The 20364-nt window shown below is 37.9% G+C and overlaps 1 protein-coding gene across 3 annotated transcripts; it reads right to left on the reverse strand.

The window, feature by feature from the left end:
* Positions 1-14760: 14760 nt before the first annotated feature.
* LOC126739745 (uncharacterized) lies at positions 14761-19708 on the reverse strand. 3 transcript variants are annotated; one of them, XM_050445545.1, is made up of 2 exons: positions 19404-19642; positions 14761-18986 (listed from the first exon to the last, which is right to left on the reverse strand). In XM_050445545.1, exons 1-2 carry the CDS (start codon positions 19483-19485, stop codon positions 18121-18123), a joined length of 948 nt encoding a protein of 315 aa, XP_050301502.1. In that variant the 5' UTR covers positions 19486-19642; the 3' UTR covers positions 14761-18120. The 3 variants fall into 3 exon arrangements, with proteins under 3 accessions (XP_050301502.1, XP_050301500.1, XP_050301501.1); XM_050445543.1 differs by having other exon boundaries at positions 14774-18986; positions 19404-19708; XM_050445544.1 differs by having other exon boundaries at positions 14775-16271; positions 18089-19697.
* Positions 19709-20364: the final 656 nt, after the last annotated feature.

Here is a 20364-nt window from a genome sequence, read left to right on the forward strand (position 1 = left end):
TACCAGCGGCTTGTTCCCATCACCTACAACACGAAAACACTGGGTTATAATGAATTTCGATAAACACTAAGGGAATTATAGCACTTTGAAAATGCGAAAAATCGATTTTCTTTAAACCCAAAAATAGCTATAGAAACCCATATCAGCGGCTTATTCCCATCACCTACATTACGAAAACACCGGGTTATAACGAAATTCGACAAGAACAAGTGGAATTATAGCTCTTTGAAAATTCGGAAAAAAGTCAATTTTCGACCCCGTTTTTGAGCCCAAAAATGGGCCACAAAAATGCAAGATCTCAGCTAATATGGGAGCTACGACCTTGCGGATGGCCTCGTTGGATTCAGAAGGACGAAACTAAGACAAAACCGTTGGAATTTTCCCGATAGCTCCTATAGAAGCCGAGATATAGGCCTTCAAAGTTTGGGTTTTTTCATTTTTCGGGTATACCCCCCCGTATCGAATTTTTCACCAAAAATTGATTTTTTTCGAATTTGAATTAACTATACCAGCGGCTTGTTCCCATCACCTACAACACGAAAACACTGGGTTATAATGAATTTCGATAAACACTAAGGGAATTATAGCACTTTGAAAATGCGAAAAATCGATTTTCTTTAAACCCAAAAATAGCTATAGAAACCCATATCAGCGGCTTATTCCCATCACCTACATTACGAAAACACCGGGTTATAACGAAATTCGACCAGAACAAGTGGAATTATAGCTCTTTGAAAATTCGGAAAAAAGTCAATTTTCGACCCCGTTTTTGAGCCCAAAAATGGGCCACAAAAATGCAAGATCTCAGCTAATATGGGAGCTACGACCTTGCGGATGGCCTCGTTGGATTCCGAAAGACGAAACTAAGACAAAACCGTTGGAATTTTCCCGATAGCTCCTATAGAAGCCGAGATATAGGCCTTCAAAGTTTGGGTTTTTTCATTTTTCGGGTATACCCCCCCGTATCGAATTTTTCACCAAAAATTGATTTTTTTCGAATTTGAATTAACTATACCAGCGGCTTGTTCCCATCACCTACAACACGAAAACACTGGGTTATAATGAATTTCGATAAACACTAAGGGAATTATAGCACTTTGAAAATGCGAAAAATCGATTTTCTTTAAACCCAAAAATAGCTATAGAAACCCATATCAGCGGCTTATTCCCATCACCTACATTACGAAAACACCGGGTTATAACGAAATTCGACCAGTACAAGTGGAATTATAGCTCTTTGAAAATTCGGAAAAAAGTCAATTTTCGACCCCGTTTTTGAGCCCAAAAATGGGCCACAAAAATGCAAGATCTCAGCTAATATGGGAGCTTCGACCTTGCGGATGGCCTCGTTGGACTCAGAAGGACGAAACTAAGACAAAACCGTTGGAATTTTCCCGATAGCTCCTATAGAAGCCGAGATATAGGCCTTCAAAGTTTGGGTTTTTTCATTTTTCGGGTATACCCCCCCGTATCGAATTTTTCACCAAAAATTGATTTTTTTCGAATTTGAATTAACTATACCAGCGGCTTGTTCCCATCACCTACAACACGAAAACACTGGGTTATAATGTATTTCGATAAACACTAAGGGAATTATAGCACTTTGAAAATGCGAAAAATCGATTTTCTTTAAACCCAAAAATAGCTATAGAAACCCATATCAGCGGCTTATTCCCATCACCTACATTACGAAAACACCGGGTTATAACGAAATTCGACCAGAACAAGTGGAATTATAGCTCTTTGAAAATTCGGAAAAAAGTCAATTTTCGACCCCGTTTTTGAGCCCAAAAATGGGCCACAAAAATGCAAGATCTCAGCTAATATGGGAGCTACGACCTTGCGGATGGCCTCGTTGGATTCAGAAAGACGAAACTAAGACAAAACCGTTGGAATTTTCCCGATAGCTCCTATAGAAGCCGAGATATAGGCCTTCAAAGTTTGGGTTTTTTCATTTTTCGGGTATACCCCCCCGTATCGAATTTTTCACCAAAAATTGATTTTTTTCGAATTTGAATTAACTATACCAGCGGCTTGTTCCCATCACCTACAACACGAAAACACTGGGTTATAATGAATTTCGATAAACACTAAGGGAATTATAGCACTTTGAAAATGCGAAAAATCGATTTTCTTTAAACCCAAAAATAGCTATAGAAACCCATATCAGCGGCTTATTCCCATCACCTACATTACGAAAACACCGGGTTATAACGAAATTCGACCAGAACAAGTGGAATTATAGCTCTTTGAAAATTCGGAAAAAAGTCAATTTTCGACCCCGTTTTTGAGCCCAAAAATGGGCCACAAAAATGCAAGATCTCAGCTAATATGGGAGCTACGACCTTGCGGATGGCCTCGTTGGATTCAGAAGGACGAAACTAAGACAAAACCGTTGGAATTTTCCCGATAGCTCCTATAGAAGCCGAGATATAGGCCTTCAAAGTTTGGGTTTTTTCATTTTTCGGGTATACCCCCCCGTATCGAATTTTTCACCAAAAATTGATTTTTTTCGAATTTGAATTAACTATACCAGCGGCTTGTTCCCATCACCTACAACACGAAAACACTGGGTTATAATGAATTTCGATAAACACTAAGGGAATTATAGCACTTTGAAAATGCGAAAAATCGATTTTCTTTAAACCCAAAAATAGCTATAGAAACCCATATCAGCGGCTTATTCCCATCACCTACATTACGAAAACACCGGGTTATAACGAAATTCGACCAGAACAAGTGGAATTATAGCTCTTTGAAAATTCGGAAAAAAGTCAATTTTCGACCCCGTTTTTGAGCCCAAAAATGGGCCACAAAAATGCAAGATCTCAGCTAATATGGGAGCTACGACCTTGCGGATGGCCTCGTTGGATTCAGAAGGACGAAACTAAGACAAAACCGTTGGAATTTTCCCGATAGCTCCTATAGAAGCCGAGATATAGGCCTTCAAAGTTTGGGTTTTTTCATTTTTCGGGTATACCCCCCCGTATCGAATTTTTCACCAAAAATTGATTTTTTTCAAATTTTAATTAACTATACCAGTGGCTTGTTCCCATCACCTACAACACGAAAACACTGGGTTATAATGAATTTCGATAAACACTAAGGGAATTATAGCACTTTGAAAATGCGAAAAATCGATTTTCTTTAAACCCAAAAATAGCTATAGAAACCCATATCAGCGGCTTATTCCCATCACCTACATTACGAAAACACCGGGTTATAACGAAATTCGACCAGAACAAGTGGAATTATAGCTCTTTGAAAATTCGGAAAAAAGTCAATTTTCGACCCCGTTTTTGAGCTCAAAAATGGGCCACAAAAATGCAAGATCTCAGCTAATATGGGAGCTACGACCTTGCGGATGGTCTCGTTGGATTCAGAAGGACGAAACTAAGACAAAACCGTTGGAATTTTCCCGATAGCTCCTATAGAAGCCGAGATATAGGCCTTCAAAGTTTGGGTTTTTTCATTTTTCGGGTATACCCCCCCGTATCGAATTTTTCACCAAAAATTGATTTTTTTCGAATTTGAATTAACTATACCAGCGGCTTGTTCCCATCACCTACAACACGAAAACACTGGGTTATAATGAATTTCGATAAACACTAAGGGAATTATAGCACTTTGAAAATGCGAAAAATCGATTTTCTTTAAACCCAAAAATAGCTATAGAAACCCATATCAGCGGCTTATTCCCATCACCTACATTACGAAAACACCGGGTTATAACGAAATTCGACCAGAACAAGTGGAATTATAGCTCTTTGAAAATTCGGAAAAAAGTTAATTTTCGACCCCGTTTTTGAGCTCAAAAATGGGCCACAAAAATGCAAGATCTCAGCTAATATGGGAGCTACGACCTTGCGGATGGCCTCGTTGGATTCAGAAAGACGAAACTAAGACAAAACCGTTGGAATTTTCCCGATAGCTCCTATAGAAGCCGAGATATAGGCCTTCAAAGTTTGGGTTTTTTCATTTTTCGGGTATACCCCCCCGTATCGAATTTTTCACCAAAAATTGATTTTTTTCGAATTTGAATTAACTATACCAGCGGCTTGTTCCCATCACCTACAACACGAAAACACTGGGTTATAATGAATTTCGATAAACACTAAGGGAATTATAGCACTTTGAAAATGCGAAAAATCGATTTTCTTTAAACCCAAAAATAGCTATAGAAACCCATATCAGCGGCTTATTCCCATCACCTACATTACGAAAACACCGGGTTATAACGAAATTCGACCAGAACAAGTGGAATTATAGCTCTTTGAAAATTCGGAAAAAAGTCAATTTTCGACCCCGTTTTTGAGCCCAAAAATGGGCCACAAAAATGCAAGATCTCAGCTAATATGGGAGCTACGACCTTGCGGATGGCCTCGTTGGATTCAGAAGGACGAAACTAAGACAAAACCGTTGGAATTTTCCCGATAGCTCCTATAGAAGCCGAGATATAGGCCTTCAAAGTTTGGGTTTTTTCATTTTTCGGGTATACCCCCCCGTATCGAATTTTTCACCAAAAATTGATTTTTTTCGAATTTGAATTAACTATACCAGCGGCTTGTTCCCATCACCTACAACACGAAAACACTGGGTTATAATGAATTTCGATAAACACTAAGGGAATTATAGCACTTTGAAAATGCGAAAAATCGATTTTCTTTAAACCCAAAAATAGCTATAGAAACCCATATCAGCGGCTTATTCCCATCACCTACATTACGAAAACACCGGGTTATAACGAAATTCGACCAAAACAAGTGGAATTATAGCTCTTTGAAAATTCGGAAAAAAGTCAATTTTCGACCCTGTTTTTGAGCCCAAAAATGGGCCACAAAAATGCAAGATCTCAGCTAATATGGGAGCTACGACCTTGCGGATGGCCTCGTTGGATACAGAAAGACGAAACTAAGACAAAACCGTTGGAATTTTCCCGATAGCTCCTATAGAAGCCGAGATATAGGCCTTCAAAGTTTGGGTTTTTTCATTTTTCGGGTATACCCCCCCGTATCGAATTTTTCACCAAAAATTGATTTTTTTCGAATTTGAATTAACTATACCAGCGGCTTGTTCCCATCACCTACAACACGAAAACACTGGGTTATAATGAATTTCGATAAACACTAAGGGAATTATAGCACTTTGAAAATGCGAAAAATCGATTTTCTTTAAACCCAAAAATAGCTATAGAAACCCATATCAGCGGCTTATTCCCATCACCTACATTACGAAAACACCGGGTTATAACGAAATTCGACCAGAACAAGTGGAATTATAGCTCTTTGAAAATTCGGAAAAAAGTCAATTTTCGACCCCGTTTTTGAGCCCAAAAATGGGCCACAAAAATGCAAGATCTCAGCTAATATGGGAGCTACGACCTTGCGGATGGCCTCGTTGGATTCAGAAGGACGAAACTAAGACAAAACCGTTGGAATTTTCCCGATAGCTCCTATAGAAGCCGAGATATAGGCCTTCAAAGTTTGGGTTTTTTCATTTTTCGGGTATACCCCCCCGTATCGAATTTTTCACCAAAAATTGATTTTTTTCGAATTTGAATTAACTATACCAGCGGCTTGTTCCCATCACCTACAACACGAAAACACTGGGTTATAATGAATTTCGATAAACACTAAGGGAATTATAGCACTTTAAAAATGCGAAAAATCGATTTTCTTTAAACCCAAAAATAGCTATAGAAACCCATATCAGCGGCTTATTCCCATCACCTACATTACGAAAACACCGGGTTATAACGAAATTCGACAAGAACAAGTGGAATTATAGCTCTTTGAAAATTCGGAAAAAAGTCAATTTTCGACCCCGTTTTTGAGCCCAAAAATGGGCCACAAAAATGCAAGATCTCAGCTAATATGGGAGCTACGACCTTGCGGATGGCCTCGTTGGATTCAGAAGGACGAAACTAAGACAAAACCGTTGGAATTTTCCCGATAGCTCCTATAGAAGCCGAGATATAGGCCTTCAAAGTTTGGGTTTTTTCATTTTTCGGGTATACCCCCCCGTATCGAATTTTTCACCAAAAATTGATTTTTTTCGAATTTGAATTAACTATACCAGCGGCTTGTTCCCATCACCTACAACACGAAAACACTGGGTTATAATGAATTTCGATAAACACTAAGGGAATTATAGCACTTTGAAAATGCGAAAAATCGATTTTCTTTAAACCCAAAAATAGCTATAGAAACCCATATCAGCGGCTTATTCCCATCACCTACATTACGAAAACACCGGGTTATAACGAAATTCGACCAGAACAAGTGGAATTATAGCTCTTTGAAAATTCGGAAAAAAGTCAATTTTCGACCCCGTTTTTGAGCCCAAAAATGGGCCACAAAAATGCAAGATCTCAGCTAATATGGGAGCTACGACCTTGCGGATGGCCTCGTTGGATTCCGAAAGACGAAACTAAGACAAAACCGTTGGAATTTTCCCGATAGCTCCTATAGAAGCCGAGATATAGGCCTTCAAAGTTTGGGTTTTTTCATTTTTCGGGTATACCCCCCCGTATCGAATTTTTCACCAAAAATTGATTTTTTTCGAATTTGAATTAACTATACCAGCGGCTTGTTCCCATCACCTACAACACGAAAACACTGGGTTATAATGAATTTCGATAAACACTAAGGGAATTATAGCACTTTGAAAATGCGAAAAATCGATTTTCTTTAAACCCAAAAATAGCTATAGAAACCCATATCAGCGGCTTATTCCCATCACCTACATTACGAAAACACCGGGTTATAACGAAATTCGACCAAAACAAGTGGAATTATAGCTCTTTGAAAATTCGGAAAAAAGTCAATTTTCGACCCCGTTTTTGAGCCCAAAAATGGGCCACAAAAATGCAAGATCTCAGCTAATATGGGAGCTACGACCTTGCGGATGGCCTCGTTGGATTCAGAAAGACGAAACTAAGACAAAACCGTTGGAATTTTCCCGATAGCTCCTATAGAAGCCGAGATATAGGCCTTCAAAGTTTGGGTTTTTTCATTTTTCGGGTATACCCCCCCGTATCGAATTTTTCACCAAAAATTGATTTTTTTCGAATTTGAATTAACTATACCAGCGGCTTGTTCCCATCACCTACAACACGAAAACACTGGGTTATAATGAATTTCGATAAACACTAAGGGAATTATAGCACTTTGAAAATGCGAAAAATCGATTTTCTTTAAACCCAAAAATAGCTATAGAAACCCATATCAGCGGCTTATTCCCATCACCTACATTACGAAAACACCGGGTTATAACGAAATTCGACCAGTACAAGTGGAATTATAGCTCTTTGAAAATTCGGAAAAAAGTCAATTTTCGACCCCGTTTTTGAGCCCAAAAATGGGCCACAAAAATGCAAGATCTCAGCTAATATGGGAGCTTCGACCTTGCGGATGGCCTCGTTGGACTCAGAAGGACGAAACTAAGACAAAACCGTTGGAATTTTCCCGATAGCTCCTATAGAAGCCGAGATATAGGCCTTCAAAGTTTGGGTTTTTTCATTTTTCGGGTATACCCCCCCGTATCGAATTTTTCACCAAAAATTGATTTTTTTCGAATTTGAATTAACTATACCAGCGGCTTGTTCCCATCACCTACAACACGAAAACACTGGGTTATAATGAATTTCGATAAACACTAAGGGAATTATAGCACTTTGAAAATGCGAAAAATCGATTTTCTTTAAACCCAAAAATAGCTATAGAAACCCATATCAGCGGCTTATTCCCATCACCTACATTACGAAAACACCGGGTTATAACGAAATTCGACCAGAACAAGTGGAATTATAGCTCTTTGAAAATTCGGAAAAAAGTCAATTTTCGACCCCGTTTTTGAGCCCAAAAATGGGCCACAAAAATGCAAGATCTCAGCTAATATGGGAGCTACGACCTTGCGGATGGCCTCGTTGGATTCCGAAAGACGAAACTAAGACAAAACCGTTGGAATTTTCCCGATAGCTCCTATAGAAGCCGAGATATAGGCCTTCAAAGTTTGGGTTTTTTCATTTTTCGGGTATACCCCCCCGTATCGAATTTTTCACCAAAAATTGATTTTTTTCGAATTTGAATTAACTATACCAGCGGCTTGTTCCCATCACCTACAACACGAAAACACTGGGTTATAATGAATTTCGATAAACACTAAGGGAATTATAGCACTTTGAAAATGCGAAAAATCGATTTTCTTTAAACCCAAAAATAGCTATAGAAACCCATATCAGCGGCTTATTCCCATCACCTACATTACGAAAACACCGGGTTATAACGAAATTCGACCAAAACAAGTGGAATTATAGCTCTTTGAAAATTCGGAAAAAAGTCAATTTTCGACCCCGTTTTTGAGCCCAAAAATGGGCCACAAAAATGCAAGATCTCAGCTAATATGGGAGCTACGACCTTGCGGATGGCCTCGTTGGATTCAGAAAGACGAAACTAAGACAAAACCGTTGGAATTTTCCCGATAGCTCCTATAGAAGCCGAGATATAGGCCTTCAAAGTTTGGGTTTTTTCATTTTTCGGGTATACCCCCCCGTATCGAATTTTTCACCAAAAATTGATTTTTTTCGAATTTGAATTAACTATACCAGCGGCTTGTTCCCATCACCTACAACACGAAAACACTGGGTTATAATGAATTTCGATAAACACTAAGGGAATTATAGCACTTTGAAAATGCGAAAAATCGATTTTCTTTAAACCCAAAAATAGCTATAGAAACCCATATCAGCGGCTTATTCCCATCACCTACATTACGAAAACACCGGGTTATAACGAAATTCGACCAGTACAAGTGGAATTATAGCTCTTTGAAAATTCGGAAAAAAGTCAATTTTCGACCCCGTTTTTGAGCCCAAAAATGGGCCACAAAAATGCAAGATCTCAGCTAATATGGGAGCTTCGACCTTGCGGATGGCCTCGTTGGACTCAGAAGGACGAAACTAAGACAAAACCGTTGGAATTTTCCCGATAGCTCCTATAGAAGCCGAGATATAGGCCTTCAAAGTTTGGGTTTTTTCATTTTTCGGGTATACCCCCCCGTATCGAATTTTTCACCAAAAATTGATTTTTTTCGAATTTGAATTAACTATACCAGCGGCTTGTTCCCATCACCTACAACACGAAAACACTGGGTTATAATGTATTTCGATAAACACTAAGGGAATTATAGCACTTTGAAAATGCGAAAAATCGATTTTCTTTAAACCCAAAAATAGCTATAGAAACCCATATCAGCGGCTTATTCCCATCACCTACATTACGAAAACACCGGGTTATAACGAAATTCGACCAGAACAAGTGGAATTATAGCTCTTTGAAATTTCGGAAAAAAGTCAATTTTCGACCCCGTTTTTGAGCCCAAAAATGGGCCACAAAAATGCAAGATCTCAGCTAATATGGGAGCTACGACCTTGCGGATGGCCTCGTTGGATTCAGAAAGACGAAACTAAGACAAAACCGTTGGAATTTTCCCGATAGCTCCTATAGAAGCCGAGATATAGGCCTTCAAAGTTTGGGTTTTTTCATTTTTCGGGTATACCCCCCCGTATCGAATTTTTCACCAAAAATTGATTTTTTTCGAATTTGAATTAACTATACCAGCGGCTTGTTCCCATCACCTACAACACGAAAACACTGGGTTATAATGAATTTCGATAAACACTAAGGGAATTATAGCACTTTGAAAATGCGAAAAATCGATTTTCTTTAAACCCAAAAATAGCTATAGAAACCCATATCAGCGGCTTATTCCCATCACCTACATTACGAAAACACCGGGTTATAACGAAATTCGACCAGAACAAGTGGAATTATAGCTCTTTGAAAATTCGGAAAAAAGTCAATTTTCGACCCCGTTTTTGAGCCCAAAAATGGGCCACAAAAATGCAAGATCTCAGCTAATATGGGAGCTACGACCTTGCGGATGGCCTCGTTGGATTCAGAAGGACGAAACTAAGACAAAACCGTTGGAATTTTCCCGATAGCTCCTATAGAAGCCGAGATATAGGCCTTCAAAGTTTGGGTTTTTTCATTTTTCGGGTATACCCCCCCGTATCGAATTTTTCACCAAAAATTGATTTTTTTCGAATTTGAATTAACTATACCAGCGGCTTGTTCCCATCACCTACAACACGAAAACACTGGGTTATAATGAATTTCGATAAACACTAAGGGAATTATAGCACTTTAAAAATGCGAAAAATCGATTTTCTTTAAACCCAAAAATAGCTATAGAAACCCATATCAGCGGCTTATTCCCATCACCTACATTACGAAAACACCGGGTTATAACGAAATTCGACCAGAACAAGTGGAATTATAGCTCTTTGAAAATTCGGAAAAAAGTCAATTTTCGACCCCGTTTTTGAGCCCAAAAATGGGCCACAAAAATGCAAGATCTCAGCTAATATGGGAGCTACGACCTTGCGGATGGCCTCGTTGGATTCCGAAAGACGAAACTAAGACAAAACCGTTGGAATTTTCCCGATAGCTCCTATAGAAGCCGAGATATAGGCCTTCAAAGTTTGGGTTTTTTCATTTTTCGGGTATACCCCCCCGTATCGAATTTTTCACCAAAAATTGATTTTTTTCGAATTTGAATTAACTATACCAGCGGCTTGTTCCCATCACCTACAACACGAAAACACTGGGTTATAATGAATTTCGATAAACACTAAGGGAATTATAGCACTTTGAAAATGCGAAAAATCGATTTTCTTTAAACCCAAAAATAGCTATAGAAACCCATATCAGCGGCTTATTCCCATCACCTACATTACGAAAACACCGGGTTATAACGAAATTCGACCAGAACAAGTGGAATTATAGCTCTTTGAAAATTCGGAAAAAAGTCAATTTTCGACCCCGTTTTTGAGCCCAAAAATGGGCCACAAAAATGCAAGATCTCAGCTAATATGGGAGCTACGACCTTGCGGATGGCCTCGTTGGATTCAGAAGGACGAAACTAAGACAAAACCGTTGGAATTTTCCCGATAGCTCCTATAGAAGCCGAGATATAGGCCTTCAAAGTTTGGGTTTTTTCATTTTTCGGGTATACCCCCCCGTATCGAATTTTTCACCAAAAATTGATTTTTTTCAAATTTTAATTAACTATACCAGCGGCTTGTTCCCATCACCTACAACACGAAAACACTGGGTTATAATGAATTTCGATAAACACTAAGGGAATTATAGCACTTTGAAAATGCGAAAAATCGATTTTCTTTAAACCCAAAAATAGCTATAGAAACCCATATCAGCGGCTTATTCCCATCACCTACATTACGAAAACACCGGGTTATAACGAAATTCGACCAGAACAAGTGGAATTATAGCTCTTTGAAAATTCGGAAAAAAGTCAATTTTCGACCCCGTTTTTGAGCTCAAAAATGGGCCACAAAAATGCAAGATCTCAGCTAATATGGGAGCTACGACCTTGCGGATGGTCTCGTTGGATTCAGAAGGACGAAACTAAGACAAAACCGTTGGAATTTTCCCGATAGCTCCTATAGAAGCCGAGATATAGGCCTTCAAAGTTTGGGTTTTTTCATTTTTCGGGTATACCCCCCCGTATCGAATTTTTCACCAAAAATTGATTTTTTTCGAATTTGAATTAACTATACCAGCGGCTTGTTCCCATCACCTACAACACGAAAACACTGGGTTATAATGAATTTCGATAAACACTAAGGGAATTATAGCACTTTGAAAATGCGAAAAATCGATTTTCTTTAAACCCAAAAATAGCTATAGAAACCCATATCAGCGGCTTATTTCCATCACCTACATTACGAAAACACCGGGTTATAACGAAATTCGACCAGAACAAGTGGAATTATAGCTCTTTGAAAATTCGGAAAAAAGTCAATTTTCGACCCCGTTTTTGAGCCCAAAAATGGGCCACAAAAATGCAAGATCTCAGCTAATATGGGAGCTACGACCTTGCGGATGGCCTCGTTGGATTCAGAAGGACGAAACTAAGACAAAACCGTTGGAATTTTCCCGATAGCTCCTATAGAAGCCGAGATATAGGCCTTCAAAGTTTGGGTTTTTTCATTTTTCGGGTATACCCCCCCGTATCGAATTTTTCACCAAAAATTGATTTTTTTCGAATTTGAATTAACTATACCAGCGGCTTGTTCCCATCACCTACAACACGAAAACACTGGGTTATAATGAATTTCGATAAACACTAAGGGAATTATAGCACTTTGAAAATGCGAAAAATCGATTTTCTTTAAACCCAAAAATAGCTATAGAAACCCATATCAGCGGCTTATTCCCATCACCTACATTACGAAAACACCGGGTTATAACGAAATTCGACCAAAACAAGTGGAATTATAGCTCTTTGAAAATTCGGAAAAAAGTCAATTTTCGACCCTGTTTTTGAGCCCAAAAATGGGCCACAAAAATGCAAGATCTCAGCTATTATGGGAGCTACGACCTTGCGGATGGCCTCGTTGGATTCAGAAAGACGAAACTAAGACAAAACCGTTGGAATTTTCCCGATAGCTCCTATAGAAGCCGAGATATAGGCCTTCAAAGTTTGGGTTTTTTCATTTTTCGGGTATACCCCCCCGTATCGAATTTTTCACCAAAAATTGATTTTTTTCGAATTTGAATTAACTATACCAGCGGCTTGTTCCCATCACCTACAACACGAAAACACTGGGTTATAATGAATTTCGATAAACACTAAGGGAATTATAGCACTTTGAAAATGCGAAAAATCGATTTTCTTTAAACCCAAAAATAGCTATAGAAACCCATATCAGCGGCTTATTCCCATCACCTACATTACGAAAACACCGGGTTATAACGAAATTCGACCAGTACAAGTGGAATTATAGCTCTTTGAAAATTCGGAAAAAAGTCAATTTTCGACCCCGTTTTTGAGCCCAAAAATGGGCCACAAAAATGCAAGATCTCAGCTAATATGGGAGCTTCGACCTTGCGGATGGCCTCGTTGGACTCAGAAGGACGAAACTAAGACAAAACCGTTGGAATTTTCCCGATAGCTCCTATAGAAGCCGAGATATAGGCCTTCAAAGTTTGGGTTTTTTCATTTTTCGGGTATACCCCCCCGTATCGAATTTTTCACCAAAAATTGATTTTTTTCGAATTTGAATTAACTATACCAGCGGCTTGTTCCCATCACCTACAACACGAAAACACTGGGTTATAATGAATTTCGATAAACACTAAGGGAATTATAGCACTTTGAAAATGCGAAAAATCGATTTTCTTTAAACCCAAAAATAGCTATAGAAACCCATATCAGCGGCTTATTCCCATCACCTACATTACGAAAACACCGGGTTATAACGAAATTCGACCAAAACAAGTGGAATTATAGCTCTTTGAAAATTCGGAAAAAAGTCAATTTTCGACCCCGTTTTTGAGCCCAAAAATGGGCCACAAAAATGCAAGATCTCAGCTAATATGGGAGCTACGACCTTGCGGATGGCCTCGTTGGATTCAGAAAGACGAAACTAAGACAAAACCGTTGGAATTTTCCCGATAGCTCCTATAGAAGCCGAGATATAGGCCTTCAAAGTTTGGGTTTTTTCATTTTTCGGGTATACCCCCTCGTATCGAATTTTTCACCAAAAATTGATTTTTTTCGAATTTGAATTAACTATACCAGCGGCTTGTTCCCATCACCTACAACACGAAAACACTGGGTTATAATGAATTTCGATAAACACTAAGGGAATTATAGCACTTTGAAAATGCGAAAAATCGATTTTCTTTAAACCCAAAAATAGCTATAGAAACCCATATCAGCGGCTTATTCCCATCACCTACATTACGAAAACACCGGGTTATAACGAAATTCGACCAGAACAAGTGGAATTATAGCTCTTTGAAAATTCGGAAAAAAGTCAATTTTCGACCCCGTTTTTGAGCCCAAAAATGGGCCACAAAAATGCAAGATCTCAGCTAATATGGGAGCTACGACCTTGCGGATGGCCTCGTTGGATTCAGAAGGACGAAACTAAGACAAAACCGTTGGAATTTTTCCGATAGCTCCTATAGAAGCCGAGATATAGGCCTTCAAAGTTTGGGTTTTTTCATTTTTCGGGTATACCCCCCCGTATCGAATTTTTCACCAAAAATTGATTTTTTTCGAATTTGAATTAACTATACCAGCGGCTTGTTCCCATCACCTACAACACGAAAACACTGGGTTATAATGAATTTCGATAAACACTAAGGGAATTATAGCACTTTGAAAATGCGAAAAATCGATTTTCTTTAAACCCAAAAATAGCTATAGAAACCCATATCAGCGGCTTATTCCCATCACCTACATTACGAAAACACCGGGTTATAACGAAATTCGACCAGAACAAGTGGAATTATAGCTCTTTGAAAATTCGGAAAAAAGTCAAATTTCGACCCCGTTTTTGAGCCCAAAAATGGGCCACAAAAATGCAAGATCTCAGCTAATATGGGAGCTACGACCTTGCGGATGGCCTCGTTGGATTCAGAAGGACGAAACTAAGACAAAACCGTTGGAATTTTTCCGATAGCTCCTATAGAAGCCGAGATATAGGCCTTCAAAGTTTGGGTTTTTTCATTTTTCGGGTATACCCCCCCGTATCGAATTTTTCACCAAAAATTGATTTTTTTCGAATTTGAATTAACTATACCAGCGGCTTGTTCCCATCACCTACAACACGAAAACACTGGGTTATAATTAAACGATCAATTGACTTACCTTAAGGATAATTGATCTATATTATATGAGTATTGCCGTTCGAAGAATTACAATAACTACTTGTAGTCGCAATTTTTTCTTAGCTCGGTCATCACGAATAATTTAAAGCAAATTCCCTTAGTACGTTCCACTTCCCTGCAACCCCACTCTAGCCCATATTCAGTCACCGCCACAACCAGTCTTCACTGCAATTTTGCTGAAAATTCTGGATCAACCTATCCGGGTGGGATACTGGGGTGGGTTTGTAATTCTTCGAACGGCAATACTCATATAATATAGATCAATTATCCTTAAGGTAAGTCAATTGATCGTTTAATTATATTTCGTATTGCCGTTCTCGAATTACAATAACTACTTGTAGATGTTCAAAGATAAAGATCTAGAATTTTCTCCAAAAATATATTTGTAACAAAATACAGTATTTGTACAAAATATAAATATAATATAATGAATTTTCTATATTAAAGGAACACAACAAACTATAAACACATAAGTATCTAAATTTATTATTTAGAATGCACTATACCTAAGATCCCTTTAGCAAATGCTGCAGGATCTTCTGACAGGGGTCTATTGTAAAATCTCGCAAACGTGTTAGATTTTTGTGTCCAACCCGCTCTAGATCTTATAACCTCAATAGAAACTCCTGCCCTATAGGCTGCCGAAGTGGCTGCATGACGAGTACTGTAACCCGAAAATTGAGTGGTATTAATGCCACTAGCTGCAAGAGTAAGCTTAATCCATTTGCTTAATCTCTGTGCTGACACTGGATGAAAGGGTTTATTAACTGTTAGAATTAAGAAATCAGTGTCTGGGGAACGAAGATCCCTGGTTACCAGTATATATTGATCAATGACAGAGGCCACGCAGAGAGAAGCATTTTCTTTAAAATATGGGATTATCAATATTGGTTGAAAATTCTTATAAGATGAAGTTTTAAGTCTGTCTGAAATTTTTATTTCTAAACGATCTGGAAATCTAATGATATTTTGTAAACGTATACATGCCAAAGTTTGAAGCCTATGGCCTGTAATTAATGCTAATAATGTGGCCAGCTTCATTGTTAATTGAAACCTAGAAATGTCAGACAAAGGATATAGACTGGATAGATGTAAAAGAACCGGATGTGGGTCCCACGTAGTTTGGTATTTTGGCCTAGATGGTTTTTGGTTATAGATGCCTTTCAAAAAACGTCTTATAATATTTTTCTCTGATGTTTCTATTGAAAAAAGTAGGACTATAGCCGCATGTTGCGAGTTAATAGTAGAGTAGGATGCGCCACTTTGAAATTGGGTGCTTAGAAAGTCCAAAATCAAATTTAATGAATATTGAAAAGGATTATGGTTTTTTGTGCTGCAAAAATCCCACCATTTCCTTAAGTATGCAGTATACTGCTTTAAAGTAGATGTGCTGATTGAATATTTAATAGCCTGAAGTCCTATTGCTGGGACACCTCGTCTGTGAAAAGCCTCCCGAATAAAATTCCAACCTCCAGGGAAAGGGTCTGCCAAAGTGGGTGACAATCTCTGAAAGGTGAAGAAAGTAAACTTTGATCTGGTGTGAAAACTAAAGGTTTTGTTACGAGAAGTTTACGAAAGGTAGAGTACCATGGCTGGGTATTCCAGCGAGGAACTACTACTATTCCCTGGGCTCCTTCAGCAATGATCTTTTGTAAGCATTTTAATACAAGGCTAAATGGTGAAAAGGCATAGAAAAATTGACCTTCCCACGAAACAGTAAAAGCATCTACAGTGATAGAACTAGGATCTGGTTTCCATGAGATATATCTAGTACACTTTGCATTTAATTGTGATGCAAATAGGTCAATAGTAGGTTTACCAAAATACTGACATATCTTTTGAAAAGCATGATTTGATAATTCATATTCTGTATTAATTGAAGTCGATCGAGATTCCTTATCTGCATGGACATTATCTTTAGTATTAACATATGAGGCAACTAGGAAAATATTTCTAGTTTCACACCACAGCCAAATTTGTCTTGTGATATAATTAAGATTTTTAAACCTTACACTACCCATACGATTTATACAGGCTATGGCTGTCACATTATCTACTCTAAGTAGAATGGAACAATTTGATAAATCTGAAGCAAACGAACGAAGTGCGTTAAAAGCTGCTAGCAATTCCAAATAATTAATATGTTTTACTCTGTCACATGTGTGCCAAAAACCATGTGTAACTTTACTTAGACAATGAGCACCCCAACCCGTTAGAGAAGCATCTGTAAAAATCTCAAGGGCAAACACTGTATTTGTCACTATATGTGTACCATAATTATGAGTTAAGGTTTGATGCCACCATTGTAATTCAGATTTTATACAGTCTGAAAGTAATAAAGTTGACTGATAATTATGTCTATTAGAGCGTAATGCTAAATACTTTTTACGCTCTAAAATTTTTAAATGAACCCAACCATATTTAACAGCAGGACAAGCTGCTACAAATTTACCTATAAGTTGAGCCAGAGTTAAAATAGAGCATTTGTCCTTCGTTAAAAGTTTTAAAATTTGTGCCTGAATAAGAGTTGCCTTCTCGATGGGTAAAAGTACCTTAAATGATATGGAGTTATATGCAAAGCCCAGAAATTTACATGTCTGAGAAGGAACTAAATTACTTTTCTTGGAATTAAGTAAAAAACCTAACGATTCCAGAAGATCTTTTGTAGCTTGGCAGTCTTTACAAGCTGTCTCAAAAGTTTTACTAATAATGAGAATGTCATCTAGATAAATAACACATACAATGCCATTAGACCTTAAGAATTTTACTACAGGTTTCATGATCTTTGTAAACACAAATGGCGCTGTGCAAAGACCAAACGGCAAACAGTTAAATTGATAATATGAACCTTTAAAATCAAAGGACAAATATTTTCTAAATCTTTTATTCACTGAAATCAAAGAATATGCATCTTTAATGTCAAGTGATGTAAAGAAACAATTTGGATATAATAATTTAAAGACTGTCCTATGATCCTCTAGTTTAAAATAAGGAGGTCGTAGAAAACGGTTCAAAGCTTTGAGATTTAATATAAATCTATAGGAACCCTCGGGTTTTGGAACCAAGAAAATTGATGAAAAAAACTGACTAGATCTTGGATAAGTCTTTGACACTGCTCCTATCTGTAACAATTGAGTAATAACATTTTCCAATTGAGATGTCTCTGTTAATGTAAAACTTGATTTTGGTAAATAAGTTTGCACTGGTTTCTTCCTAAATGGAATCTTATATCCAGAAACCCAAGAGAGAACAACATAATCATTAGTGATAAGAGCCCATTTTTCTAAATATTTAGAAAGGCGGCCCGCGTATTTCTTATTTACCTGGCTAGTTAATAACTGATCTGGTTCTTCTCTTAACGTGGAGGATATGCTCTCCTGGAATGGTGGGTTCCGCTCCCCTCCTCCTTTTTGAAACGAGTCCGGCGCTGTGAGCGCCGATAGTTTAAAGATGTTGATATACCTGAAGGACCGGCTTTAGGTTGATTGGTTTTTTGTACAACCGGAGATTTGGAAGTAGTATATTGTGGAACCCTAGCTTTCTTCCTTATACTGGAACCCAAACATTGTGCTTCATTAGAGCTTTTTAATTGGTCCGGGAATGATTTTCCAAACAAAAATTCGTCTATCGGGCAATCATCCAGAATTTTCTTCACCCCAATGTCCAAAAAAGGAACAATACCATGACGTCGATGTAAAGACAGGGCGTGGAAAACATCCGAAAATATTTTAACAGGATCACATTTTTTTTCTAATTCTTTCTTTGCCTCTTCAGTTTCGGTTTTCTTGGCTACTTCATATTGTTGGTCAAGCGGAATCGCTATCGCGCTTATACCAGCTGCCAGCTGGGATTGTAACTTTCTTAGGAAATTATCCTGTTTTAATGCGTTTGCATCCAGGCAAGATTTTATTTCTGGATTAATTATAGGTGGTTGAAGTGCTGTGCAGTTAGCAATACATGGATAAGAATCTATGGTTGCATTACGATTTTCTTTATCAATTCCTTTAGTAAGAAAACCTGAGAGAAGAGCAGCTACATCAGAATTAATCTCAGGACCTTTAGTAACTGATGATTGGTTGCTTAATAAGGCTAAAATATCTTGCGCACCTTCATTAGCCAAACCAGCTGTTACTGCGGAAGTCGGTGTCACCAAATTTATTAATGGCGCATCCGAATCCGAGTCCGTCCCTGGTTCCTCATTTGAAAAACTTTCGGACGAACCTGCAATAAAGCAGAAATATATAAAACCATCTACGAACATCTGTGTGCATTTGTCGTAAATATTTACGCGATAAGAAAATTCCGACCGCCCCGACCTTGAGTTCATGTGAAAAAAAGGTGGACGGGGAATGCGACCCTTCGTCGCATCGAGACAAGTAAAAATCAATTTTAATACAGCATTCATGTGTATACTGTAAAAAAATTGTATGGCATTCTATTAACTAGACTTCATTTGAAAGTTCTAAATAATAGAAAATTACAGGAATTCATATGAATCCTATGGTAAATATACAGTTTAAGCATATCACCTATGTGAACACTACTGTAAATCACGCGGTCATTTGTCTGTTTTTCTTAAGAAATATAAGGGAACCTAAGAGAAATAACAAATAAATAGAATAGCAATATTTTACTTACTTGAGCTGTCCAATAATTCAAGTAACTTCTTTAGCTTTCTTTTCTTTTGTTTGATCGACACTTGTTTTGAAATTTTTCCCATTTTTCACAATTAAATGTTAAGATCAAAAATCTACGCGTCAACACCGAGCGCACGAAAAAATTGCAGTGAAGACTGGTTGTGGCGGTGACTGAATATGGGCTAGAGTGGGGTTGCAGGGAAGTGGAACGTACTAAGGGAATTTGCTTTAAATTATTCGTGATGACCGAGCTAAGAAAAAATTGCGACTACAAGTAGTTATTGTAATTCGAGAACGGCAATACGAAATATAATGAATTTCGATAAACACTAAGGGAATTATAGCACTTTGAAAATGCGAAAAATCGATTTTCTTTAAACCCAAAAATAGCTATAGAAACCCATATCAGCGGCTTATTCCCATCACCTACATTACGAAAACACCGGGTTATAACGAAATTCGACCAGTACAAGTGGAATTATAGCTCTTTGAAAATTCGGAAAAAAGTCAATTTTCGACCCCGTTTTTGAGCCCAAAAATGGGCCACAAAAATGCAAGATCTCAGCTAATATGGGAGCTTCGACCTTGCGGATGGCCTCGTTGGACTCAGAAGGACGAAACTAAGACAAAACCGTTGGAATTTTCCCGATAGCTCCTATAGAAGCCGAGATATAGGCCTTCAAAGTTTGGGTTTTTTCATTTTTCGGGTATACCCCCCCGTATCGAATTTTTCACCAAAAATTGATTTTTTTCGAATTTGAATTAACTATACCAGCGGCTTGTTCCCATCACCTACAACACGAAAACACTGGGTTATAATGAATTTCGATAAACACTAAGGGAATTATAGCACTTTGAAAATGCGAAAAATCGATTTTCTTTAAACCCAAAAATAGCTATAGAAACCCATATCAGCGGCTTATTCCCATCACCTACATTACGAAAACACCGGGTTATAACGA

Source organism: Anthonomus grandis, chromosome 8 (assembly GCF_022605725.1).
Source record: "Anthonomus grandis grandis chromosome 8, icAntGran1.3, whole genome shotgun sequence".
NCBI classification, from domain to species: Eukaryota; Metazoa; Arthropoda; class Insecta; order Coleoptera; family Curculionidae; genus Anthonomus; species Anthonomus grandis.